Source organism: Neofelis nebulosa, chromosome 16 (assembly GCF_028018385.1).
Source record: "Neofelis nebulosa isolate mNeoNeb1 chromosome 16, mNeoNeb1.pri, whole genome shotgun sequence".
Classification (NCBI taxonomy): domain Eukaryota; kingdom Metazoa; phylum Chordata; class Mammalia; order Carnivora; family Felidae; genus Neofelis; species Neofelis nebulosa.
Genome location: NC_080797.1, coordinates 59,763,601 through 59,791,224, shown reverse-complemented (window position 1 = coordinate 59,791,224; position 27,624 = coordinate 59,763,601). Strand labels below are relative to the sequence as shown.

The 27,624-nt window shown below is 38.1% G+C and overlaps 1 protein-coding gene and 1 long non-coding RNA gene across 11 annotated transcripts in view; one reads left to right on the top strand and one right to left on the bottom strand.

Moving 5' to 3' along the window:
• Positions 1–27,624, top strand: part of NF1 (neurofibromin 1) — a 252,664-nt gene that overhangs the window by 142,824 nt on the left and 82,216 nt on the right. For all 10 annotated transcript variants that reach the window (XM_058703847.1, XM_058703852.1, XM_058703856.1 and 7 more), the window contains 5 exons: positions 3,680–3,838; positions 4,427–4,524; positions 5,741–5,887; positions 8,063–8,209; positions 11,809–11,919. In XM_058703847.1, coding sequence (XP_058559830.1) covers positions 3,680–3,838; positions 4,427–4,524; positions 5,741–5,887; positions 8,063–8,209; positions 11,809–11,919 — 662 coding nt within the window. The remainder of the gene's footprint in view (positions 1–3,679; positions 3,839–4,426; positions 4,525–5,740; positions 5,888–8,062; positions 8,210–11,808; positions 11,920–27,624) is intronic.
• Positions 17,219–19,666, bottom strand: LOC131497511 (uncharacterized). Its single transcript, XR_009254993.1, has 2 exons — positions 19,530–19,666; positions 17,219–18,004 (listed from the first exon to the last, which is right to left on the bottom strand). It is a non-coding gene; the product is annotated as an uncharacterized LOC131497511 (long non-coding RNA).

Below are 27,624 nucleotides of genomic sequence, written 5' to 3'. Positions count from 1 at the left end.
TTTAGGAGTCATGTAGGCGGTTTACGTACGAAGGTAAAATTTAGAATATTCATTTGGTTTCATCTTTGATTCCTTGTCTAAGCTTTACAAATAATAGGCTTCTGTTTTAAATTCAGAACTAGATTAAAATTTAGACAACTATGCTTATGTACATTCATGATTTTGAGTATGTTAAGTAAGTTGGGTCAGCTGTGAGCAAATGGATTGGATGGCTTTCTTGCTTAATAAAAACATTCCTTTCTAATGCTTCTAATTCTCAGCATATGTGAGTTTAACACGTATACACCATCACTGTTGAAATTAATTTACCGTTTCTAACACCCGTTCAGTGTTTTACTAATGGCATTGTGTAGTGTATCACATAAATTAAAATTCTGGCTTTCTGTGTTTCTCTAGAGCATGTTTTCTAGCCTTCCTAACATTGCTTTATTTATTAAGATTTTGTCTAAAATTGTTCCTTGAAATGTTATTTTCTGCTAGTATTATTTTCAGATTTTTTTTTAAGTTTCTGGGTAACACTGAGTTTTGGAATGTATCTCTCAGCACAGGTGATATGAGGTCCTCATGGAAACAAAGGGAAACTAATTGGTAATTTGAGGTATTTTGGAACACATTCTAAAGTATGAAGACAACATAGTCATCATAAATTTAAAATGTCAGTTTATGGAGTTGCTGGCTTATGAATCTAATGATCTTTTCTTTAAAAAGCAAGCTAACTCTTTTGGGGTATATGGATAATGGATCAGAATATGTAAAATATAGAGTGAAGGTTCTGGCTTCTGGTATATTAGCTGCATAGTCATAGATATGTCCTCTTATTATGCTCAAACATATAATGTGTAATCAGATCTCCTTCTAGAAGTTAATGGTCTACCTAACTCCGGGAATTAAGCATGTTTGCGTAGTGATCCTCTTGCTGTGTAAAGTTTATGACTGCATTTATTTGTACCATGTTGTTCAGATTTCACTCGAGGGAGTAAAGAGGACATTTGACTGGTAACTGGTTTCAGAGTACAGACTAGCCCAACTTTGACCTTTTGTGCAGAATGTGTTTGGGATCTAAATTAGATTTTTGTAGCTTAAAAAGTAAAACACTTGAGTATGTATATTATGAGGTAAAATTACGTTGATGTCCATTAGTGGTGAAAGAGAAAGAACTATTTTTATAAATTGTCTCATGAAACTTGTTATACAGCATTTTGATTGATATTGAGTACATTTTGTAAGGTTTTAGTTCCAAAAATATACGGATACTGTCATCATTGGGATGCATAATTATATGATACCAGAAACAATGTGTGTTTCTGAGGTGTGGGTACTTTGAGTATTGACAAGAATTAACTTTGAAGATGTGGAGGATAGTGAAAATGTAGTACTTTTCAGAAGTTTGACAGTATTCTCCCTTTTCATTATATTACGAGATTAATAGTATTAAGTATAAATCAGGTATAAATGTGAGTCACACTTTAAAACTTTTTTGTTCTAGACAAAACTAGTAAGTAGCTACTTTGAAAAATATGTGTACAAGTTACTGGTTTTTGAGAGATGTTTTCACAGCAGGTTAGTATTTTATAAATTAACTGGTTCTTTGGAAACCAAATTATGGCTTTCAATTTTTAAAAACTGTTTTAGGATTTTAACGGATTAATCTGAATATATGGTTGTTCCTTTCAAACAACCTGTTTACAATTAAATATAAAGCAGTTTTTAATCCTCTTCTTGCTAACTCTTTACAAGCTTTACAATTTTGTAGATTTGTTGTTAAGTTTCTTCTGTTTTAAGATTAAAATTTGGGAGTTCTGAAAGAACCACTCAGTAGCAATGGTGGTCCCTGAACATTGTGAAATTGTATGAAGAATTTGGTCTCTGTGAATGTATATATTCATTTGTCTGTTCCTCTTCTCCGAAAGGTTAAATACTATACTAGAATAGTGAAAGCACTTGAATTTTCTTCTTAATTCTATTTCTAAAACTGTATTTCGGCTAAAAATAACTCTCAAACAGCATTTGGGTTTTAAAGCTGTTCTAGTAAGGCTGCTGTATTTAGCCGTCTGCAGCAGCTTCCTTTGAGTGAAGTACAGCAAGGTTGTCCTTCACGCGGTAGCACCCAGAGCGCTGTAACACAAGAAAGCTTCCTGAGCTACGTAGTGTAAATGAAGGTGAGAATATGTTAGTTACAACTCCTGCGTGTTAGCGCCACTTGAGAGGGTGTTCTTGGGCTTGAAAACCTGAATCGTCTGAAATCTTATATTTACTAATGCCCTCAGATACGGCAGAACACTATTTAGAGATTTTAGGCAGCGAATAAGAAGACATTGAAAATGTATATACCACACGAAGCCCTAAAGGGAAGAGAATGAAATGAAATAATCCTTATTCTTCCCGGAGTTAATCTGGAGTCAGTGAGCTGTGTGAATTCATGACAAGGAGTATTACTTTATTAAGGCATTGGAAAGTGAACTAGAGTTACGTGGGATTCTGCACAGAAAGCCCATTTTCTCATTTTCCCTCACCGTCCTCTGAAATGTAGGTTTATCCCTGGAATCTTAGCATATCGACTGCGGTGCTGCGTGCGGCTTGGCTGTTGGGATCACCACGGCTTTATGCCGCGGTCAGCTACACTGAGCAAGCGTAATTGTGGAGATTAAAGTGTTACACAAGTGTTCTTTCAAAATAAGTGTGTGTGTGTATTATCTGTAAAACATGTACATTTTAGAGTAATATAATTTTCCTGTGTTAAAACAGTAACTGGAAAGAGATGGGCCCCGAGCCAGTTTCGTAACACTTTTCCCAATCTGATGTGCCTGTTACTTTACCTTCAAGGTAGAATGTTTTATAAAAAGAGAAAAACCCATCTTTAAATATTGGGCTCACATTGTTTTTCAGTGTGAGCAACTATTTCTTGTTTCCTTCACTTTTTTTATTTGACAGAATTGCACATTGAGGTACACATAGGGGTTCTCTCTTCTGCTGGTGTGATCTGTTTAGATCCCCAAGAATTCCTTTTCCTTCATGACTTAAATAATAGGTCGTTATCTTAAAAAGCATTCTGAGGAAGAAAAGGAACTGGCAACGTTACTTGTAAGTGTTTTCTCTTGATAGGAATCTAAAAAAAACCTAACCTTTGTTTGTGTATGGCAAGCATTTTGTTCAAGACACGTGGTTGTACCAGGTATACAACAAAATGTAAGTATTTACTGTTAGATATTAGATGTTTTGGGGTATGCTGTTGAAAACTTAGCTTTGCCTTGTAAGAGTTGACTGCACTCTCATGTCTGTTAATCTTGGTAAAATATGGTAATCTTTGTGTGAAAATTTGGTGTGCTTTTGTTACTTACCAAACTTGCAGTATAAACAACAATGATAAATGCAAGATCTTTTTTTAGGTCTCTCTCCATCACTCATTCATGAAGAGTTTCTTTTTCTTTCTTTGTTTCTTTTTTTTTTTTTTTTTTTTTTTTAAGATACCTTTGTTGTGCTTCAAAAGGGGTGGAGGGCAAGAATTGAGGATAAGCTTTATTTACTGATGTTTGGGGAGTAGGAAAAAAATAGAAATGTGTTGTTTACAAGGCTTGATCTGTTCAGAGTTTTTGTGCCAAAGTCTGACCCTCGAGCTCTTTCTTCCCATTTCCTTTTTAAATTCAAACCATATACTCAGTTCTCAACTCCTTATTTTTAGGTGGTTAGCCAGCGTTTCCCTCAGAACAGCATCGGTGCGGTGGGAAGTGCCATGTTCCTCAGATTTATCAATCCTGCCATTGTCTCACCGTATGAAGCAGGGATTTTAGATAAAAAGCCGCCACCTAGAATTGAAAGGGGCTTGAAGTTAATGTCAAAGGTGAAGACTTATTTTGCTAATCTATTTTAAATTTCCCTTCCAACTAAATTTTCAGTTTTTTGTATTTTCTGTACTCACACTTGAGTTTATTTTTGAAATAGCCTGTGGTTTTCACTTATATGCTTTTATTTTATTTTCAGTTGTTAAATTACAAAGGAATTCATTAGACTGATACCTGATGGACATTATTATCGTGGGAAAATATCTTAACAAATGTCTCCTAAAGATAGTTTTCTATATATTCATTCTGGAAATTCTAAAGTGGAGACTGAAATGGAGACTGTATGAGTTTTTATTAAAAAAAGACATTAAAAATTTTAATATGTATTTTTATATATGTAAATATGTGTATATATGTGTGTGTGTGTCTATATATATATATATATATAGACACACACACACACACACATATATATGTAGTAATTTGGGAAGGAATAGAAACAACACCTAATATTTATAGCATGAGGAATAATTTACTCAGCAATAGAAATTATATTGATGAGAAAATTAGTTTTTTGTAAAGAATATGCGAACGTATACACTTCATGCAATGAATGATCTGATTTATAACCGTGTTTTATTATTTAGATACTTCAGAGCATTGCCAATCATGTTCTCTTCACAAAAGAAGAGCATATGCGGCCTTTTAATGATTTTGTGAAAAGCAACTTTGATGCAGCGCGGAGGTAGGATTGCTCTATCTGATTTAAATATTGTCAGTTTCACTTAAGTCTGTGTACTTGGTCTATGTGGAGCTCCTGTGTAGGTTTTTTTCCTCTTCCCGCTCTAGGTCAAGAGCAGAGTTAATCTTATTTTCTTTTACTATAAGAGACAGTAGCGAAATAAATCCGTATTCTTGATAATTTGATAGTGACTTCCATACTTGAAAACTAGCAGGGATTTTTGGCACATCTACTAAAATAAAAGATTTGAAGTTGCTATAATATGGGGGAGAGGAAAAAGGAAAAGATTCCTTCTAGTAAAAACTAAAGCCAAAATGGCACATATTATGCTTAATAGTGTATAATGACAATATTTTGATGTTAGAATATTTTTGATACTTCGTTTTGGAAGTGTACCTGAACTAAAAAGTTACTCAAAGGAATAATGACAGCTGTTGAAGTTTTATGATTTTAGAAAACTTGAGTTCTGTGAGGTGCCATAACTAACTAGTTCTTTCTCTTTATCTCTCTGAGTTGTGGGCTTATCTGTAAATAGGGGCAAAACTGTTTGGGTTCTGAGTTGATTTTAGAGAAACAAATGAGGTAGTGTGTGAGAAAATGCTTTGTAAATGTAAGTTAAAGTCCAGAATTCTACTTTTCATGCAGTGTGAAACTAACTGATCTCATAGTCTAAGCTGGACTTGGGCAACTCTGTCTTGCAGTTTTTCATTGTTGTTCTTACCAGTTTCTGTCTAGTTGGCATTTAAAAGGCATATTGTTGGACTGCAAGCTCTATTGAAGAGAAAAGTGAATGTCAGCATAGGATTCATATTCCAGCAGATTGACTACCCATAGAAAGTTAAGAGAACAAAGGTTCTCATCCTGGCTCTGACCTAACCAGCTGTGTAACTTTGGGGAAGTCTTTTGTCTTGTCTTGGTCTCCATTTCCTTATCTATAAAGTACTGTACTGGCTTCGATCCAAAGTCTGATCTATCTAAATTTTGTTGTTGCCTGACTTCAGAACCTACCATGAAGCTGAAGCCCGGTATGGGAAATGGAAAACCAACTTTCTCCTTGTCTCTTCCTGTGTTTAATGACAGTCACATGTGAATAATACTTACAGTCCTCCATACTTGTAATGTCAGTTATTTTACAGAGTTACTTCAGATCAGTTTGATTCAAACATAGATATGAGTGCATCTAGTTTTTAAAAATTCTAATGGCTTTGTATTTTTTAAGGTTTTTCCTTGATATAGCATCTGATTGTCCTACCAGTGATGCAGTAAATCATAGTCTCTCCTTCATCAGCGATGGCAATGTGCTTGCTTTACATCGTCTACTCTGGAACAATCAAGAGAAAATTGGCCAGTATCTTTCCAGTAACAGGTAAGATTTCGCAGTCGTGGAGATTTTGAAAACTCTTAGTTTAAATTTATAAAAATTATTGGGCACGAATAATGCTTTTTTACTCTGCATCTGCTTAGAATAGAATTAAGGTTTGGAAAGAGAAATGTAGAGCCCTAAACTCTTAAATAGGCAAGCGGTTGACTCGTATGAAATGATGAACAAGTCTACCTGGTGCTACAGACTTTTTTTTTTTTTTTTTTTTAAAGTGTTAAGCTAAAAAAAATCACAAATTAGCCCTTTGGATTTTTCTGGTTTGCAAAACATCAAACGTGTGCAACAAGATATAGGGGAGTTTACATTTACTAGAAGTTCAAATGAGTATTGGTATCTGAATCTAAAGAGCAGCTAATTCTAGGGAATTTAATAATTAAAACATTGCCAGTGTTCTGATTCTATTTGTCATACTCTAAGTATTTGAAAATAAAGCTTTATGTAGAAAATACCCAATAATTGAAAAGTATTAACTTGGGTATTGGTTTATTAGCTGTTTTTAAAGCCTATTGTAGCCTGAATCACTTGCTGCCCTTTCAAGTTGTGTATGTGTATAAACAGCCCAAATTCCCACGCATTCCTCTTACAAATGTAAAATGAGTCCAGAAAAATCTTAAATGCTAATAAAAATGGTTTGCTCATTCATGGGAATGCTAGAAGACCATGAAGCTAAGGCTAACTAATAAAGAGAGGGCAGTTTAAAAGAGAGAGCATTTTAATCCTTCATGAAGGGTTACTGGGTTAAAGTGACACTGGCATGACCGACGTATGCTGGGACATAAAAGGAAGAAGATGCTTTGTCTGTGTGACACGCAAATAAACTGTGAACTTTTAAACGCAAACATTCGTTTCTCTTACATAATTCACATGCATATTTGTGTAGCTTGATGCTACAGAGTTTTTAAAAATGCGGATATTTCAAAAAAACGTTCCAAACATACAGAAGAGTGTAGGCTGTAATATAACAGAGACCCACATCTACCAACTAGCTTTAACATTAGTTTGCTATTTTACTTCAGATCTTTATAACATTTTGTTTCTTGGGGGAAAAGCTATTACTTCTCTCTATGAAACTGACAAAATAAGGAAATTATAGGCATATATAACATAGCTTTGTGTGTTTTAAAAATTTGCAGAAATTGGGACGCCTGGGTGGCTCAGTCGGTTAAGCGTCCGACTTTGGCTCAGGTCATGATTGCACTGTTCATGGGTTCAAGCCCTGCATCGTGCTCTGTGCTTGAGAGCTCAGAGCCTGGAGCCTGCTTTGGATTCTGTGTCTCCCTCGCTCTCTGCTCCTCCCCCGCTCTCACTCTCTCATAAATAATCATTAAAAATTTTGCATAAATTATATAGCGAATAAGTCTCTTCACACAATATTCTGTTTGAGATTTACCATTAACTTATGTTAGTATTTTATTGAATGACTATATCAAAATTTATTTTCACATTTCCTAATTGATGGATATTTCGGCCTGTTTCTTGATTTTCACTGTTCTAAATAGTAATGTAATAAATATGCTTCATATTTGTCTTCTTGTGTATTACCTGAATGTGTGATTGCTGGGTTCTGGGGTACACACAGCCCTACCTTTTCTAGATACCGCTCCATTACTTTTCAAAGTGTACATGCTCATTTACACCTTGATCAGCACTGAGTGAGAGTACCTCTTTATACACATCCTCACCAAAGTTGACATTAGTAAACGTCCTAATTTTTGCCGATTTGATGTTTGTGAAATGGTATCTTGTTATTCTCGTGTAGTTTTAAATGCTTAATAGTTACTGAAAATCCATATTTACCGTGGTTAAGCAAGGACAAATATGTCCAATTCATAAAGAGGAGTTTCTCAAGAAGGATTCTTTTCATCCTGTGAAAAAGTAGATTACAATGTTATTTTTACTTATTGCTTGTTTAATGGTAGTGGATTAAGAATACTAGAAAAAATGAATTTTTATGTAAATTTTGTAGTTTGGGGAGTGGTCATATTTCTAAGATGTCTCCGTGTGTATTTACAACCTTCGAGGTCTTTTTGTTGCTGTTTTTACAAATCATCGGGAACCACCAGCTGACAGTAAGAAGTAAAGCAACCGGTGATAAACTAAAGCAATGTGTACAGCTACATGTGAACCGCTGCTTTTTTCTAAGTAGTTTGCTGTTTCTAGGGATCACAAAGCTGTTGGAAGACGACCTTTTGATAAGATGGCAACACTTCTTGCGTACTTGGGTCCTCCAGAGCACAAACCTGTGGCCGATACACATTGGTCCAGCCTTAACCTTACCAGTTCAAAGTTTGAGGAATTTATGACTAGGTAAAGTACCACCGTGAAATAATAATTGCTCTCTTTTGGCTGAGGTGCAAGGTTTACCAGCAGACCACTTGTTGGATATACTTGTATTTCTGATGGAAGATTATTAGGAAAGATGTGCTTGATGATCACGTTGCCATATTTTGGGATCCCACTTGTTTCTTACCTTATCTGTTGTTGACATGTGCTTGGTTTTATAGTTGATTTTCCTCTAAAAATAATATCTTTTTGAATGGTACTTTGTCATATGGCTTTGAGGTGTTTTTGCATTTAATACTTATAAGGGAGGGTAGGTAATCATATTTTAGTTAAGGGAGATTCTGCAGCTCAGTGTGAGTAACTGATTTGCCCAAGATCCCACACCTCAGTCATAGGTCCTTTGGTTTTAAGTTCTGAGCTCTTTCTTTCTGCCACACTGTAGCGTTTTTCAGAACCCTCCCCAGATTTGATGCTATTAACCTGTTTTAGATGGAGACTCCCAAAATTCAGTAAATTTCAGTATTGCTGTAAATTTTCTGTGGACATTTGTTTTGAATCTCATTTAGAGGGATTTAGTTTGTGAGGTAAAAGAGCCTCCTTGTTAGACATGCACCTTTATGACGTTCGAGCGAAGATGGTGAGCTGAGTCCTTTAGTCTTTAAAGTACCTTTCAAAGTACTTTACACTTAGTCACTTAGTAAGTGCTTCAGTGACTGTGGGTGTTTTGTTCATAATATGTGCCAGAGACAGAAGTAAAAAAGCAGAAATTAAAATGCAGAAATTAACTCACATTAGAGATTGGCATATACTGTGCTTTGCAATGTAAGTGCTGGCTATTGATCATATCACGTACAGGCCATAGTTTTGTACACATGACTCCAGTTCTTTGATACCATGAAACGAATGTGTGAATACAAAACAGTCTCCTTTCCAGCTTATTTTTGATCTTTAGCTCTGCTATATTCTTTTCATTGTAACAAATGTTTATTCCTGAGTGATTAAAGAAATACTTTCCACACACAGTTTTCATATTACGTAATTGAAAATTACACAGTACAAAAACATATAGCTTTTTTATTCACCACTTACTGAGAACATCCTAGCCATTTTTCCACTTTTCTAAGAAAACCTATTTATTGCTCCTTCTCTGAGACCCTAGCTTCCCTTATAAAAGACAGTCTTCCATGCTTTTGGAGACTAACCAATCTAACAGTGTCTGGTATATATAGTGTTCAATAAATGTTAAGTGTTATTTTTGTTCTCCTCTCAGCTCCCACTGATGCTCTTTGAGACCCGTTTTTTTTTTTTTTTTGTAAAAAAAAAAAAATATATGAAGAAAGTTTCATTTTCTCAACTATAAAAATAAAAATTGTTAAGGTATTCAAAAGTCAGAAATCTAAAGAAAGTAAAAAATTCTCATTTACTCTTCTTAGAGATATTCACCTTTTAGAGATAATTCAGTTAACATTTGGCACGCAGCCTCATAATCATTTGTACATATGTGTACCTGTTGCCCTTATCAAATGATATCTAGGTTGTTTCCATTCATACTAAACAAATGCTGAGCTGGTACTGGCGACATAATGAACTGAGATGATAGAACCTCTCTCCCCCACCCCTTCCAGGACGTAAGAGATACATGACGTACAGAAGTACTAGGTCAAAGTATTTTATACTATATTACATAGCATTATACTATACTACTACACTATACTACTGTATACTATATATACTGTATACTATATATACTATATACTACACTATACTGCTGTAACACCTAGTATTATATGCTTAGGTATATGCTTTTTTAATGTTTATTTTGAGAGAGAGCACCAGCGTGAGTGGGGAAGGGGCAGAGAGAGAGCAAAAGCGAGAACCCCAAGCAGGCTCCATGCTCAGCACGGAGCCCACCTGAAGGCTCAATCTCACAACCCTGAGGGGTGCTTGGGTAGTAGCTCAGTCAAGTGTCCGACTTCGGCTCAGGTCATGATCTTGCCGTCTGTGAGTTCAAGCCCCAAGTCCGGCTCTGTTGCTGACAGTTTGGAGTCTGGAGCCTGCTTCAGGTTCTGTGTCTGCCTCTCTCTGCCCCTTTCCCTCCCCGCCCCCACTCAACAAATAAACATTAAAAAAATTTTTTTTTAATCTCATGACCCTGAGATCGTGACCTGAGCTGATATCAAGAGTCAGACACTTAACCGACTGAGCCACCCAGGTACCTCCAAAGGAAATATATTTTTAAAATATTTTATTTTTAAAACACATAGCTGGAAGATAATTTCTGAGCACATTGCCAACATATGGTCAGTACAGATTGATAAAGAAGTGGAAAATATGAAAAAAGTTAAGAGATGCAGATGACAGAAGGAGAAGGTCCAAAATGAGTAATAGATGTTTCAGAAATGGAGCTTAGAGAGAACGGAGAAGAGGTAATATTTGAAGAGACAACAGATGACAACGTCCCAGGGTTGGTGAATGACCTGAAGCTTCAAATAATTACACACTGAATGTTTAACAGAATACATAAAAATCAAATCATGCTTTTTCCGAAACATTTTAAAATACATATGGGGATCTAACATACGACAAAAAATTCACCTAGCAATGGGCACGTGGGTCGCTTCCATATCTTGCCTATTATAAATAATGCTGCAATAAATATAGAGTACATGTATCTTTTCAGATTAATGCTTTCATATTCTTTGGGTGAATACCCAGTGGAGTTATTGGATCCTATGGTAATTCTATCTTTAATTTTTTGAGGAACTTTCACACTGTTTTCCACAGAGGCTGCGCCAACCTTCATTCCCACCAACAGTACATGAGGGTTCCTTTTTCTCCAGCATCCTCACCAACACCTATTGTTTCCTGTGTTTTTGATTTTAGCCATAGAATGGACTTTTAATAAATGGTGTTGCTACAACTGAGTGAGTGACTGGAAAAAGGTGCTCCCATCATTCATGAGGATAAACTCCCATGAAGAAGAAACCATATGCAAAGGAAGGCCTTTTTAATCATTCAGAATTATAAACCCAAAAAGAAAAGGTTGATAAACTGAACTCTTGAAAGACAAATAAATAAAAACTCAACAGCTTCTAGAAAAAGAAAATACCATGATTAAAAACAATCCTATGGTAGGGACACCTGGGTGGCTCAGTCAGTTGGGTGTCTGACTTTGGCTCAGGTCATGATCTCAAGGCTCATGAGTTCGAGCCCCATGTCGGGCTCTGTGCTGACAGCTCCGAGCCTGGAGCCCTCTTCAGATTCTGTGTCTCCCTCTCTCTCTGCCCCTCCCCCACTTGCACACTGTCTCTCTCTGCCTCTCTCTCTCAAAAATAAATAAACTATTAAAGGATTTTTTAAATTTAAAAACAATCCTATGGTTCATATTACTGCCCAGGGTAGTGCTAAGGACGACTTGTTATGTTTCAAAGAGTAACATCTTGAAATTTTGGGTACTTGTTGTCCAGTTGCCCTTCAGGAAGTGTGTTGCTTTTAAATGTTTTGTCATTTAGTATATTTCATCACTGGTCTAATCATGGGTTTTTACAAATACTCAATGGACAATATAAAGCCTATGAGTTACCCTGTTTTTTGTTTGTTTGTTTGTTTGTTTTTCCTTTCAGGCATCAAGTACATGAAAAAGAAGAGTTCAAGGCTTTGAAAACATTAAGTATTTTCTACCAAGCTGGGACTTCCAAAGCTGGGAATCCTATATTTTATTATGTTGCACGGAGGTAAGAAATACTGTTTCAGTTTCTCTTATCAGAGTGTTTAAAATGGAGAGAGACAGCAAGTTTGATTTTTCCCATTTGACTTCACTGGAATTAAAGACAAGTTTACCTGGAAGAATATAGCAGGGTAAATAACCAGCCTGTCCCAAAATGATACGTGGTATTTTAGAAATTGCTTTTCAGGAGACCTATTTCCTATTGGCTTCTCTTTCCTACATCAGTTTTTTTTTTATACTTCTTACAATGGATTAATTACCAAGTATAAAAAAAAAATAGCAAAGCATCTTTTCTTTTTAGGTGTATTCTGATTAAATAATATCTACAACATGACAGAAATAAAACTTTAAGAATCTGTTTCTAAGAACTTTCAGTAATATGCTGTGTATGACAACATCAGGGTGATTTAACAAATAATTTAGAGAAGGTGTGGAAATTTCTATAAAGATGGCACAGGTGCCAGCTTGGAAAATTGATTGCATTTTTTTTCATGCTGTCTTCAGTCCAGGCTAGTGCCTAGAAAACCTTTCTGAAAATGCTGTGAGCTCCTTCTTCACAGTAGGTATGAAGCTTTGCGTTGCTTTCCCTGCTACTGTCTTCTCTTTCTTGCCTCATTCTACCTTTTGAGAACTTACCTGTGATACAAGTTGGCGAGTTTTAGTATATGTGCTGCCGAAGCGAGCACACAAGTTGGCGAGTTTTACTTCTTCCTGTTCGTATCATAAACTCGTGGTATTTGAACGGCAGAGACGGTGTGGTCTCGTATTTGAACCGCAGAGACGGTGTGGTCTAACAGAGAGACCATTGGTTTTGGAATTTCAAGGACTTTGTGTAATCTTAGTTTTACTATCCAGTAGCTGTAGAAATTAATCTTCCTGAGTTTCCTGAATTTAGCATACGTTGAAGAGTTCTGTCAGGAGACTGAATGGCCATGGATTGCGAGAGCTTGTCAGTGTATAGGAAATGGAGGTTGAGAAATGGCGGGAGAGGACTGAGCAAAGGGATGCAGAAGGTGGGAAACTAAGTTAGTCAAATAATTCAGATAGCATTCAGACCAGGAAGCCCCAAGAACCGGGTCTTATGGAATCTAGAGAGTATAGAAACTTGCATTTACCCTGTGGTCTCCTCTTGAACAACTCTGAGTAAGGTCTCTTCGTTTCCCTTGAAAGTCTTCTCTCCAACATTTCTTTCAGTTCCTGTTTCTAAGTCACCTAAGGTAATTTTCACTTTCTTTTGCAATTGAGATGAAGCATATTTGCGTTTCAACCACAACTTTTAATGCAGTCGGTATATTTTGACCCTCCCTATTTTGCTGAAGTAATTAAAAGTGAAACACTGGTGAGAGAGGCAAACAGGTGCGTGTCCTCCTCCCCCTTTAACTTCTCGTTAGTTTACAAGTAGCAAAGATTTCTGGGAAACCTCAGTGCAGACACCCTCTGTTGGATTAAATCAGTGGGATTTCCGGGAAACCTATGTAACATGGTGATTTGAGAGTGTTAAGGATTCTCAACTTTGTTGCGTAACTAGCCACATAATCTTAGACAAGTTACTTTTTTCTGAATCTGGTTCTTCATATGTTAAAAAAAGGTGAGGGGGGGGCGCCTGGGTGGCGCAGTCGGTTCAGCGTCCGACTTCAGCCAGGTCACGATCTCGCGGTCTGTGAGTTCGAGCCCCGGTCCGTGAGTTCGAGCCCCGCGTCGGGCTCTGGGTTGATGGCTCGGAGCCTGGAGCCTGTTTCCGATTCTGTGTCTCCCTCTCTCTCTGCCCCTCCCCCGTTCATGCTCTGTCTCTCTCTGTCCCAAAAATTTTTAAAAAATAAATAAATAAATAAATAAATAACGTTGAAAAAAAAAAAAAGGTGAGGGGTAGAACTTATAAAAACTGTCGACCTGTCCCATAAAATACTTTGTGACTTAAAAGTTCTGTACAGAGTATGTTTGAGGTTTTCTTTTCTTTTCTTTTTTCTTTTTGTTTTTTGATAGGACTCTTCCAGTTTCAGATTTTGGGTACTTTCAGCTTTTTATTTAGACCTCCTAGAGCTCCTCTTGGCCTTCATTTTCACCTGGTGTGAAGTCTTAGCTCAAAGACAGTTGAGCACATAGTAGCTCAGAGCGGAGAGAGGCCTGTTTCCTCCACTGTACAAGTCCAGAAGATTGTAAAGGCCTTATCTCTACATAGCCAGCTTTGTCAAAGAGCACTTGGGTTGGACTTCTCTTTTGATATTCTTGTGTTTCTGTGGCTTGGACTACAATGTATTAATTAACGTCTTTTGACCTGTGGATTCCATTCACCTTACAAATAGTCCAGGGACATTTCAGACTTGAAGTATGCCAAACTTAATTCCGTATATTCAATTCCACTTTTTCACACTGTATTCTCTTTTTCAATAACATCATTCTTCGTTCCCATGCTAGAAACCCTGATCTTTTTAAATTCTTACCTCTTTCTTTTATCCTCCTCATTATCAGTCACCTAGTCTTGATTTTAACAGTGAGATCCTGACAAATCAATTAAGTTGTTTTAGTGTGACCTTTGTTATTGCAAAGAAGCCCTTCTTATTTTCTCAGGAAAAACAGGAATTGCAGCAGAGCCTGCCCAGATGTAGACAGAGCTAGGTGGCTATCCGTTCTGGAACCAGTTTACACTCTGACTCCCTCTTGGCCTCCTAATCAACTCTGCTTCATGATTTTTCTCTTACTGTATCCCTTCAGTTTTAGCCCCAGCCACTAATTCTTTCATTACCTCAGTACTGCATGCTTCAAATTCCAAAAAGAGAATGTGGTTCGGCTGAATAGTATCTGTTTGGCAAAACCTTTCATGCTAAGTGCTTGCTCCTAGCTGCAGTCATGTGATCAAAATAACCACCTACTGCTATTTTTTTTTTTAGCAGGGGCTGTCCTTTGGTATGTGTTCTATTTTTTTTTTTTTAATTGGATCTTAATGGTTTATTTCTTTTAGGTGCCTTGAAAATGCCTTTTGGAACCATTTTTTGCCCCACTGCTATTACTGACACTTGCTTATTAGCTCTTACCTGTGCTAATGCAGCATTATCCTCCAACTTCCTAATTCGCGGGGAACTTCTTCCAGGTCATCTCCACATTGCTTCTGGAGGCAGTTGCCAGTACACATCTCATCTCGTCGTTCTCGGGGTGTTAAATAGCACCATCGATTCCTCATATAAAGGAATCCACAGGTTCTGTTGTCAGGCATGCAAGGTGCTCCATAATTATTACCTAATTGAGTTCCTAATCTTTCCCTGCTATTCCCTCCCATAGATTTATGCTCCTACCCTGTAGTAAAGTACCATAAATACAAGAACAATTGTTGCAGCCTTGTTTATAGTAGCAAAAAAAAAAAAAAAAAGAAAGAAAAAGAAAAGAAAAGAAAGAAAACACAGTAACTGTGTTCCAAAGGGGAATTGTTGAATATATGGTGCTGCCTCTATATTATGGAATAATATACAATGTGTTGTTTTTTCTACTTGTTACAAGCAACGGAAATGAAATTCAAACTTGTGCAAACTAAAAAGGGTATCAATTGGCACATGCACCTGAGGAGATCAAGGGATGGCCTGGCTTCTTGCATGACCTCGTGCAGAGCTTTGAACAGGGTCATCTGGAGAACATTGTCTTCTCTCTCTCGACTCCACTTCCTTTGGGTCGATGTCATTCCCAGGAAGCTCTTCCCATGGCCAGCAATGGATTGCGTTCTCAGCTTAACAACTGAGGGAGAATGACCTATTTGCCAGTAGGTACAGCAAAGGTCCTGGTTTTACTGGCCTGGCTTGAGTCACGTGCCAGTTCTCGAGGCAATCACTGTGGCAGGGGGATGGAATATCTTGGTTGTCTGGGCCTGAATCATGTGCCCATCCCTGGAGCACAGTGGTGAAACTGTAGCCCTACTTGAATTACGTGAGTTGAAAGGGAAAATTGGACTGCAGATACCAGGATGAGGAAAAAATGGATTCTGATCAGGCGAGAGTAACAGAAGTGTTCCAGTGCAGCTTTAAAAAGACCCAGAAGGAGGACTGTGGCACTTGTCATACAAGGTGCCGAGTAATATGTGTGCACAAGCATATATAGCTGGAGAAATGTGTGCAAATATGCACATTAAACTATTCATGTTGCTTATGACGGGGGAGTATGACTGGAGGAGGTCGAAGACCAGTTAGAATATTTATTATGTATCTCTCTGGGTTGTTACCAGGAGCATGGGTTATTTGGGGAGAATACTTAAAAATGTGAAACCTAAAAGTTTTACATGAATGTTAGAAATATTACACCTGGCAGTTGCTTTTTGGGTGGCACTAGTGCTAACATTTACTGAGTGCTTTCTCTGCGTCAGGCGAATTGTGCCTGTGGTAGAATTTTTCATGTAGCCCCGACACTAACCTTCTGAGGCCTTGTTAAGAGCCGTGAAGGACATGTGTATAAATAAACTTGTCAAGAGAAGGGGCAAGTCACCCCCAAACCTAGCTGTCCGAATGACCTGGAGAATTAAAACGGGAAACATATCCCGAGACCCTGTCCTGGGCTACCAGATCAGAATCCCTTGGGGAGAGCCTAATCTATATATTCAGCAGGCACCCGGAGTGATTCATCTGTAATCCGTTTATGACTGAAGTTTGGGAATCGCACCGGGTCGTGTATTTCACTCATGGCAGCACAACTGCTAAGAATCAGCTGGTTTCAAACCTTAACAACTACACTATTAATGACATGGTTATTATCAGTGTTAAAATTATGTACTAGGTTTTGGGGTTAAATCAACCCTTGTAGACCAGCATGAAACTTCCCAATAGTTTTGAGATACATTTCTATAGGGAAGAATTCTGAATTCTAGGCATCTGATTTACAAATCACCTTTTCAAATACCAGGAAAATGTTTACTCAGAGCAAGATAGTCTTGTCATTGGACCAGCTGCATTATGCATTGCAGTAGTTAGCAGAGTTGGGGCGCCTGGCTGGCTCAGTCGGAAGAGCATGCAACTCTTGATCCTCAGGGTCATGCGTTTGAGCCCTACCTCTGGGTGTAGAGATCCTTCAAATAAATTTAAAAAAAAAAAACAAAACATTTTTTTTTTCAAAAAACAGAATTGGCACATTTTTTACTGTAACAACATATTACTGTTCCACATTCATGAAATAGGTGACACAGGTGTTTTGTGTAGTATCTTCTCGTAAGATTAGCACATGTCTATTTAATAAAAACTGATACAAAAATAGCACACACCACTCCTCATTCCCCATCCCCTGTCCCCTTCTCTCATACACAGAGGTGTACTTTGGTTAGACATTACCAACACAATTTCTTCTCTTACACTTTTAATGTAAAAATCTGAGTTTCAATTCAATGCTGCAGACATTTAAAAGGCAAACATGTGGCATTTTGCTTGTTTTAGCATTTTTAAGGAAGAAAACCATTATATTAAGGTAATAAACTTACACAATTAAAATCTACAACCTAATTAAGCCAGGATAATGATAACTTCCTAACAAGTAAGTTGAAATAAATTTGATTTTCCTAGTGTGCTTGTTGTAATTCGGCAGATAGTAATGAACTGAGATAGGAATGCAGAAGTTCAAGTCCACTTCAGCCTGAGTGCACACAAAACAGTGAACATATTATATAGAAAAGAAAATGAGTGCTCTCCATTGGATTCAGTTTTGTGCCACCACTTCCCATAGTCGTCGTGTTCATGGTTGTGGCTATCTTTGGGGTCACTGCTGTTTTCAGAAGTGTCTTGTCATTTGAAGTCATCTTTGTATTTGAGGTTCTTTGGAGATCTGAAGTTGTCTTGAGAGTCGAGATTGTGTTGGAATTCGAGATTGTCTTGGAATTCGAGGTTGTGTTGGAATTCGAGGTTGTCTTGGAATTCGAGGTTGTGTTGGAATTCGAGGTTGTCTTGGAATTCGAGGTTGTGTTGGAATTCGAGGTTGTCTTGGAATTTGGGATTGTCAGAGAATTCAGACTCATCGCGGGACTCGAGACTGTCATAGACCTTGAGGTCATTAATGTTGTAGTGCTCCCCAAAGTGTTAGTGACAAACAGGAGGAACAGGCTGATGAGTGACAGCTTGAACACCATTTTCCTGTTTCAAAATAATTATAGAAATTTACTGACACTCGGAACAGAAATCTAAGAATTAGCTTTTTTAAAGAGGAACACCTGGGGGCGCCTGGGTGGCTCGGTGGGTTAAGCGTCCGACTTCAGCTCAGGTCATGATCTCACGGTCCGTGAGTTCGAGCCCCGCGTCGGGCTCTGTGCTGACAGCTCACAGCCTGGAGCCTGTTTTGGATTCTGTGTCTCCCTCTCTCTCCGCCCCTCCCCTGTTCATGCTCTGTCTCTCTCTGTCTCAAAAATAAATAAACGTTAAAAAATAAAATAAAATAAAATAAAATAAAATAAAATAAAATAAAATAAAATAAAATAAAATAAAAAAAAGAGGGACACCTGGGGGCACCCCGGTGGCTCAGTCGGTTGGGCATCCGACTTTGGCTCAGGTCACGATCTCACGATTCATGAGTCCGAGTCCTGCGTCAGGCTCTGTGCTGACAGCTTGGAGCTCAGAGCCTGGAGCCTGCTTTGGATTCTGTGACTCCCTCTCTCTCTGCCCCTCCCCCACTTGCTCTGTGTCTCTGTAGCTCAAAAAATAAATGAATGTTAAAAAAATTAAAAAAAAAAAAAAAAAAAAAGAGGAAAACCTGAAGGAAATCTCATTCCAGCCCTGGGGAAATGCTGATCTTGGGCTTCATAATTTCTTTCTTTTTTTTTTTTTTTTTTTTTTGAAGTTTATTAATTTATTTTTGAGAGAGAGAGAGAGAGAGAGAGAGAGAGAGAGAGAGAGAGAGAAAGAGAGAATCTCAAGCAGGCAGTACACTGTCAGTGCAGAGTCTAATGTGGGGCTCGTACCCACGAACTGTATCATGATCTGAGCTGAAGTCTGGCGCTGAACTGACTGGCACCCCAACAATTTTATAGTTTTTAAGATAGGGAAAAAGTCAGAGTGATCAATACCAACTCCTTACAAATGGACTTACAAATGGACTCAGACAAAGGGCATAACTTGCCTGAGAATGCATATCTTTTTTTTTTTTTTAACTTTTTTTTTTTTTTTAATTTATTTTTGGGACAGAGAGAGACAGAGCATGAACGGGGGAGGGGCAGAGAGAGAGGGAGACACAGAATCGGAAACAGGCTCCAGGCTCCGAGCCATCAGCCCAGAGCCTGACGCGGGGCTCGAACTCACGGACCGCGAGATCGTGACCTGGCTGAAGTCGGACGCTCAACCGACGGCGCCACCCAGGCGCCCCAGAGAATGCATATCTAAAAATGTGTAGAACTAGAACTTGAGTCTGACTCTTAGTCCAGTCTTCTACAGACATACACCAAAAGTTTACTAATAAACCATTTTTAAAATAAGGCTTATTTACTTTTATCTTACATTCAAACCTGATGGCTTGCCACATGTGAGATAATGCAACTACCCCATGTTGGTCATGGTTAAAATGCTCTTTTTAACTTGAAGTGCAGACTTTAATTTTAGGAATCTAATACATCCTAAAAGTTACATTTGCCTCTAATATGTAATTCAGAAAATTTGAAGTTAATATTACCTTTTGATGTTTTTTTCTTCGAAGATTAAGAATTCAGGCTTTCTCCAGTGTCCCTTGGGGAATCTAACTAACTTCTTACCGTATGCTGGTTAAATACAATCAGTGAGGAGGTCACATGTTCTGAACTTGACCTGGGATTTGCTCTTTGGAAATGTCCTACTGAGTATTTTCCAAACAGCTAGTATAAACAGCTGGACCTTGGCAGAGATCAAGGAATTCAAATAAAGTCTTTCTAAAATTCTACTTGTTTATTTAAGGAAGCCGGTGAACATATCTTTGTTATTCCTCTTATCTGTGTGTTCATTAGTTTCTTCACTAGACTAACTAGAGGACTCTATTATTTTGCCTGCTGTGATTATCATGACTTTAAATCAAGTAAGTATATTAAGAGACAGATGTCTTAATTTTTCTTAAAACATCTTGCTTATATGTTTATAGGTTGATTCTGACCATGTTATTTTGAAGTTTTAAAAATGATTCAGGAATATAGCATTTCAGGCATTTAATAATACATAATCTATTAGAAAAGAAGTTAAACCTTATTAATATAAAACAAGCTTAGTAAGAAAAGAAAGAAAAGGATTGCATATGGAAGTGATACTGTCATACCGTGTTAACAAAGTTTTTGTTTTTGTTTTTTTTTTAATAATTTTTCTTTTTAAGTGGGCTCCATATCCAGTGGGGGGCTTCAGCTCACGACCCTGAGATCAAGAGTCACATGCTTTACTGATTGAGCCAGCTAGGCACCCCAACAAAGTTTTTTCTCTTTAATACATTAAACCACCCACGTTGAAGCACATTAAGTATATTCTTTAAAGGAATTTTGTCTTTTGATTATTTCTTTTCCTTGATAATTAGCATACAGGGAAGTTCAGTTGTATCGTGCTAACATTTTCGTCACATTGGCCGGCACTCTTTAAAATTGTGTTGACATACAAGGAAATTGCTACAAAAATGGCAGAAGTACAAGTCGGTACATGTTCCTCACATGTTTTACTTTGCCATAAAGATTTGTTTCTCCTGAATGAATAGAACCAGTGCTTGCTAAACCTTATTTATGTGGCACATGTAATAAAGAACCTCGCTAAACTGGAGATTAGCGTGATTAGACCTAAGAAGTCAACATAAAAGGCCTCTTAGCAACCAGAGTAAAAATTTATAAATCAGAGTCCTCAGATAACACAGATAACTCCTTAGTGATGCTCCAAACACTTCATCTCAACTTATTTAAAATTTAAAATTCAAAGTTTTCCCTTCCCTATGTTTGAACCCAGATAGGTTCTTCTCATAGTCTGATTCTCAGTAAGTTGCATCATCACCTAGCCAAATGGCTTTCCTACCGTGGACTTCTCACGGTCCTCTTTGACTTATTAATCTTAGACTGTCTAGGCATCTTGATGAAAATTAGGCAAAATTTAAAACTCTGAACTGTCCACTCAGGTGCTCTTAATCAGAAGCCATTTGCCATTCATTATTCAGGTCTTTAAATACCTCCTGCCTCTTTTCGTTTGTTCAGTCTCCCCCCATCTGCCCAACAGACTTCTCGTTCACAGTTCTGTTCTTCCTTCCAGGTCTAAGTCGGATGGCAGTGCCTTTTCTCTGAGCCTTCCCTAATTCTATACTTCAGAATCAGTCACTTTAAGACTTCATACTTTTAGAGCATGGATCAGAGTCTGCTTGTTACTATAGATGTATCCTAAATCTCTCTTCCACCATATCCTGGCGTTCTCTTGGTCAGGATTACCTCTTCTCTATATTCCCTCTGCCTGCTAGCCCAGTGAGTGCTGGGACAGAACAGGATACAATCAACACTGGAATTGATTGCAGTATCTCCTTTGTTTCTTTATGTCTGTGGGCTGATATCACTAATGATGTTTAGAATGATAGGAGCCATTTGGTCATTTGCAGTTTTCCTAAGTGTAACTTTGCCAGTCATGGGTCTGAGTTGAAGTCCCATCCCTATTTTCTTACTGCCGTTTGAGAGGTTTCTTCATTTGTATAATGATCACACTGCACGTTCATAATCCCTTAGCTGTAATTCTGAAATGCAAAATCCTCTGGAAACCTGAAGGATTTTGTCAAAAAAGATCTGGTACCAAAACTTATTTGGTGGAAACGCCTAATCTGCCTTGGCGTGAGGCTTTTCATCATTGTTATTAGTACTATCTGTATTTGTCCACCACTTAACGTGGGTGTTAATGTTTCACTGAAGAAATCTCAGGTTGACTTGGGGTATGGTCTCAAATTCTACTGAAGTGTTATATAATACACCATAAGGCTAGCGCTTCTCACTGTGTTTCTTCTGTTCCTTCCGGACACATCACCACACTGCTCCATGAGTCTTTATAGTCAGGTGGTGCCACGTGTCTGTGTCTCAGTCAGGACAACGTAGGCTCCACTGATGTATGTCCCTTCCAGGCCTTCTCACCACTCGTCCATCTGGTGTCTTCTCTCAACACCTAGTAGCAACCAACGGTTCAGGAGGGGGTTCTACACATGGTGAACTACTGGATGACCTGATACCAGTGAGAAGTAAACTTTTGGTGTCTTAGCCAGGGTTGTGTTGGCATTGTGGCAGAAGTTAGTTCATGCTGACAAATAGAGCTGGGTCCTGGGTAACTTGCCGTGGCCTCTCCAGATCCACTCCCTGTACTCCCTGTCGTCCCCTGAGAGGCCGAGCTGTGTGTGGAGGATAGCATTGGGCGTCTTTGCTCACCTCCTTCTCTTTGACCTGTGGGGAAGAGTGTATTCTTTCAGCTCGCTTCCTGCAAGGCCACGGTGGGCTGACTGCATCCCTCTGTGAAGATCATGGTTTTTGTCAGACGGCCCTCTCTGTGTCTGGTTTCTGGCGACTGCTCCCTGCCTGACTCCTTCAGGTCTACTGTCCGACTGTCGAACAGTTTCCCTTATCTCTCTCTTAGGAAACCCTTCCCTCTCCTCTGTACACATTCGCTCGTATCCCAGTTTGAGTGTGCCACCTGTTTCCTGCTGGAACCTAAACTACTACAAACAGTATATGCACTGTGTTGTCTTCCTCAAAATCTGAACAACTCTCAATTCTGAACTGTATCTTGTCCCAAGGTTTCAGGTGAGGGATTGTGGATCTGTGCCACATTCATAAGTTTATTGTGAATATTGTGATAGTATTTGCGTGGCATTCAGAACTGTGCCCAGCAAGTAGTAAGCATTGGGTAGATAGTAGCCAGAATTGATGTAAGAATAGCAACCGTGTTCTGAATTTTTATCTGGGAAATCCAGATTTCTCATATTTAGTGCTGGAGCTTTGGAACTAGCAAGGAATTATAAGAGCAGTATCTTCCTTATTATACTTATATATTACCTTGAATTGACCTTTTTTTTATGTTTCTGGAACTTTCTATCTTCGCCTATTGATTCTTTCAAAACTCTTAAATGGAGAAAAGGGATCTTATTTATAAAACCATCTCAATGCTCATAAATTTTATATAGCAACTTCTGGAGAATTTCAAGTTGCAATTTTAGTATGTTAGTCTAGAAATAATTAGGTCCTGTTTTTTCTTCCGTAACTTTTCTCTTCCGTCTTTGGGTTTTTGTCTCATGAATAGGACACTTGAATGTTTTCTTGGGTGCCAGTTACACAAACACTCTGTTAGCGATGGAAGCACTCTTTGCTGTTTAGAACACCCTCTCTAAGTACTCTGCCATTATGTTTATTACACCTGTACCTCATGTCCCTTCAACTTTTAAAGTTTGGAAAGTTGGTGCCTGGATGGCTCAGTCAGTTAAGTGTCCGACTTCGGCTCAGGTCATGATCTCACGGTTCATGGGTTCAAGCCCCGTGTTGAGCTCTGTGCTCTGTTACCTCCGAGCCTGGAGCCTGCTTCAAATTCTGCGTCTCCGCCTCTCTGCCTCTCTCCCCCTCATGCTCTGTCTCTCTGTCTCAAAAATAAATAAAACATTAAAAAATAATAATAAACTTTTGAAAGTAATATGTGTTTGCTTCTGAAAGCAATTAGGGTTTTCAGGATTAACATTTTTATCATGCTACTAGTGGGCTTTTACCTGTGTTTATTTTTTTTATTTTTTATTTTTTTTTAATTTTTTTAACGTTTATTTATTTTTGAGACAGAGAGAGACAGAGCATGAACAGGGGAGGGTCAGAGAGAGGGAGACACAGAATCGGAAACAGGCTCCAGGCTCTGAGCTGTCAGCACAGAGCCCGACGCGGGGCTCGAACTCACAGACCGCGAGATCATGACCTGAGCCGAAGTCAGCCGCCCAACCGACTGAGCCACCCAGGTGCCCCAACCTGTGTTTAAAAGTAGAACATCTAGGGTGCCTGGGTGGCTCAGTCGGTTAAGCCTCCGACTGCGGCTCAGGTCACGATCTCCCTGTCCGTGAGTTCAAGCCCCACGTCGGGCTCTGTGCTGACCGCTCAGAGCCTGGAACCTGTTTCGGATTCTGTGTCTCCCTCTCTCTCTGACCCTCCCCCATTCATGCTCTGTCTCTCTCTGTCTCAAAAATAAATAGACATTTAAAAAAAATTTTTTTTAAGTAGAACATCTAAAACATATCAGAAGTGTGTAGCACAAGTGGCTTTCATTGTGGACAATTACTCGTGAAGACACTATTTGTAAGCTTCCTGAGAAAGTGGATATGCAAGTATGCAGAAACAGACTCTTGTTATGTCAGACTTAAATGTGATACATTTTAGAATTGTACTTCACTTTTCTACAGCGAAATACCAGCCATTTCATTTTAGAAATCTAATATAGGAAAAATAACACTTTTCCCCTTGTTGCAACATACATGTTCCAAGAGCAAATGACTGTTTTGGAGCAAGTTTTTTTCCTACTTTTATAATACTGTAAGTCTGTTACCTCATTTTGGCTTGTTGTCATTTAATCTTATTTTTCGTTAATGGTGAAAACAAAGTGATTTAATTTCTGAGACAGACTATCCTCCTTTCTGTTTCCTTCTCTCTGGTAACAGTGTCTCCAGCTGCCTTGAGCTTTAAATAGAAGCCTTAGCATCAGTCTTCACTTCTACCTGTTCTTAACCACAGGCATCTGATTAGGCAGTGGGTGTTTCTGATTCTGCTTCACAAAGTGTTTTATGCTTTATCTTCACACTCCATTTACGGTTCAATCGGTTGTCAAAGCTGGGGTTAGTGAACAAACATTTGTGGTAAAGGACCAAGTAGTAGGCTTTTTAGGCCAAATAGTTTTTCGCTTGCTTGCTTGCTTGCTTGCTTGCTTGCTTGCTTTCTCTTTCTTCTTTCCTTCTTCCTTCCTTCCTCCTTTCCTTTACCTTCCCTCCCCTCCCCCTTCCCCTCCCCTCCTCTTTCTTTCTTTCTTTCTTTCTTTCTTTCTTTCTTTCTTTCTTTCTTTCTTTCTTTCTTTCTTGTGTGGGAGGGATTGTTTTGTTTTAAAATGCTCTTTAAAAATGTAAGGACCATTCTTAGCTTACATGCCACAAGTGGCATGTGGGCAGTATACTGCCGGTGGACCATTGTTTGCTGTCTAGGCTATTACAACAACTTCCTAATTGGATTCTTTGTCAACCAGGATATTACCCCATCCCCTCCATTTTCCCCACTACTGCCAGAATGATGTCTCTGAAATACTACCGTGTTACTTCCAGATAAAACCTTTTATGTGCTCCAGTTAGCCAAGTTTTCATATGTAAGACATTCATATACCACCTTTGGGATTTTTGCCATTTCTTCAAAACTTCTGTTATTTCCTCAATATTTTTATTGGCTTTTATTGGACTTTTTTTTCTTAAAGGAAAATTTATATTATGCTATAAGGAAAGTCAGTATTGATTGCTCTAACTAGAAAACCACTAAGCAAAAGATAATGGTAAAAAGAAATACAGAAGTGTTAAATGCCTATTTCATATGGCACCCCATTATATAGGTACCATGCTTCAACAAAACCACCGACTTACAAGGCAAAGCCTTTGTTCCTTAGCGTCTCATACAAATCTCTTCATGATCTTTTATGCTGCTCATATTAGTTGCAAGGTTGCTGAACTAAAGCAGAAGGTTGAAAGTCATTTTGTAAAAGGCTAGATGGTGGCCTTATTTTGGAAATCTGATGATACTGCCATCATCGATGTGGTTCCAAGTAAGCCTCTGGGACGTTCTCAGAAAAGGGTCTTCATGGTACATGGCTGAGGGTATCATCAGAGCACTTGTCAAGAAGACTAGAGGAGCCAATGAAGACACAAAATCTGCCCAGAAAGCTCAGAATGCCAAGTGAGCATTCTATACATTACCTTTACTATAGTGATCAAAAAAGTCTTCAAGCCGTTTGTCTCAATTGGTCGTTTAAGTTTAATATTAGAGGACTAGCCATCACCATGTATGGTAACATTTGTAGAGGGTGCTCCAGACTTTATATTAGATGCCTAGCCTTGTGCTTCCGCAACACTAACCATCTTACCATTGGCCTTGGATGCCCTTCCTTTAATGTAGAGCAAACTCCTACTTTTGATTCAAGGCCCGTCTTGGTAACCTAACTCTTATCCCTCTAGACATTTTTTTTTTTTTAATAGTAACAGCTTTATTGAGATATAATTCATGTTGATCTTTTGGTTAATTAAAATGTGTTTCAGTTTGAAGAAAACAGTGTCTCTAAGTTCATACTTAATGTCCTGCAGCTTTTATTGTTTTTAACTTCGAGTCAGGGCAGAGACGTACAGCATTTCACCAGGTATGTGCTTTGTTAAAGCAAGAAAGATTTCTTGTAGTTGTTGTAGAAAAGCCGTGAGGAATGAGGAAATATCAGAACTTATCAATAGACGAAATGATTTTTAAACACTTCTTTGCTTTATTTGTCATCAGTATGAGGAAATACAGCTGAATATCTGATGTCTAAGTCATAGAACTGGTAAATGGACGGGCTGTGTGCCAGTTACTCTTATATTACACAATGTCTTACATGCAGTAGTGGTTGCTGAGGCTTTGTTTGGCAAATGAGGGCCTTCCCAGTGGTTATTGTGGTGATGGCATCCTTGTTTTCCCTTACTGAGGTTTTATTTATTTATTTATTTTTTCTTTCTGGACCAAAAGCCGTTAAATCTTAGTTTATTTTCTGTTGAGGCAGGGATTTGACAGACATTTCAGTCATTCAGCCTTCCAGAAGCGTTTGGTTTATTTGTTTGGATGGTGACTATGGGCAACAAAATAGCAGAGTGAAAAACTGCATTTCCTGGTATGGAGTATTTCATCAGATTTATGTGATACTTGGCACCAAGATGCCTGTATGAAATATCCAGATATCTGATTGTTTACTGCTAAATTTTATTCCCTATGGGATAAATAACCTTGTAAACTAGTTATTTGAAGTATAACTACATACATGGGGAATTATGTATCATTATGGGTTCAGTCATTTCCATTTCTGATGTTGGTAGTTACCCATGAATCTCTGAAACAAGGGACAGCAGTAATCTTTGAAATATTTATGTAGCACCTACAGAGTGCTTTAATACACGTGATTTATTGTATTCCTTAAAATACATATCCCATATGGGATACATGTTCTTAACTAGATTTTTACCTGAAGGCACATTTAATCACTTGCCCAAGGTAACAACACAGGCTGTGGGTAACAAAACCTTATCTCATGCTCTGTTAAACCACAATATGCTTTAAATACACTTAGAACTGTTTTGATCAGAAAACAACTATATAGTTTGCTGTTTTTACTGTGTGTGTGTGTGTGTGTGTGTGTGTGTGTGTGTGTGTGTGTGTGTGTTTAGTTTTTGTGCTTTCATCTCATCAATAACTTCCAACAGATTCATAATATCAAGCCACGGTTTATAGAAAAGATAAATGGGTATGTTGAGCATATGGCTCAACTAGTTCCTAAACGTGTTTAATGGAGTTGGGGCTTTGAGCCAAAAATGGCATTTTTTTTAAGTTAAGCTTCTTCAAAACCTCACTTTGCACAGCACTTTTTAAAGTGTGAAGCAAGCTAATCTGCTTAATACAGTAACAATGGAAGTGGCATTTGTTTCTCTTTCTTGGACTGATTTCTCTTGAGCCATCCACTGGTACTAAGTTGTTCACAGGTCTCAGAATTAACCTTTTTTTTTTTTTTTGGAA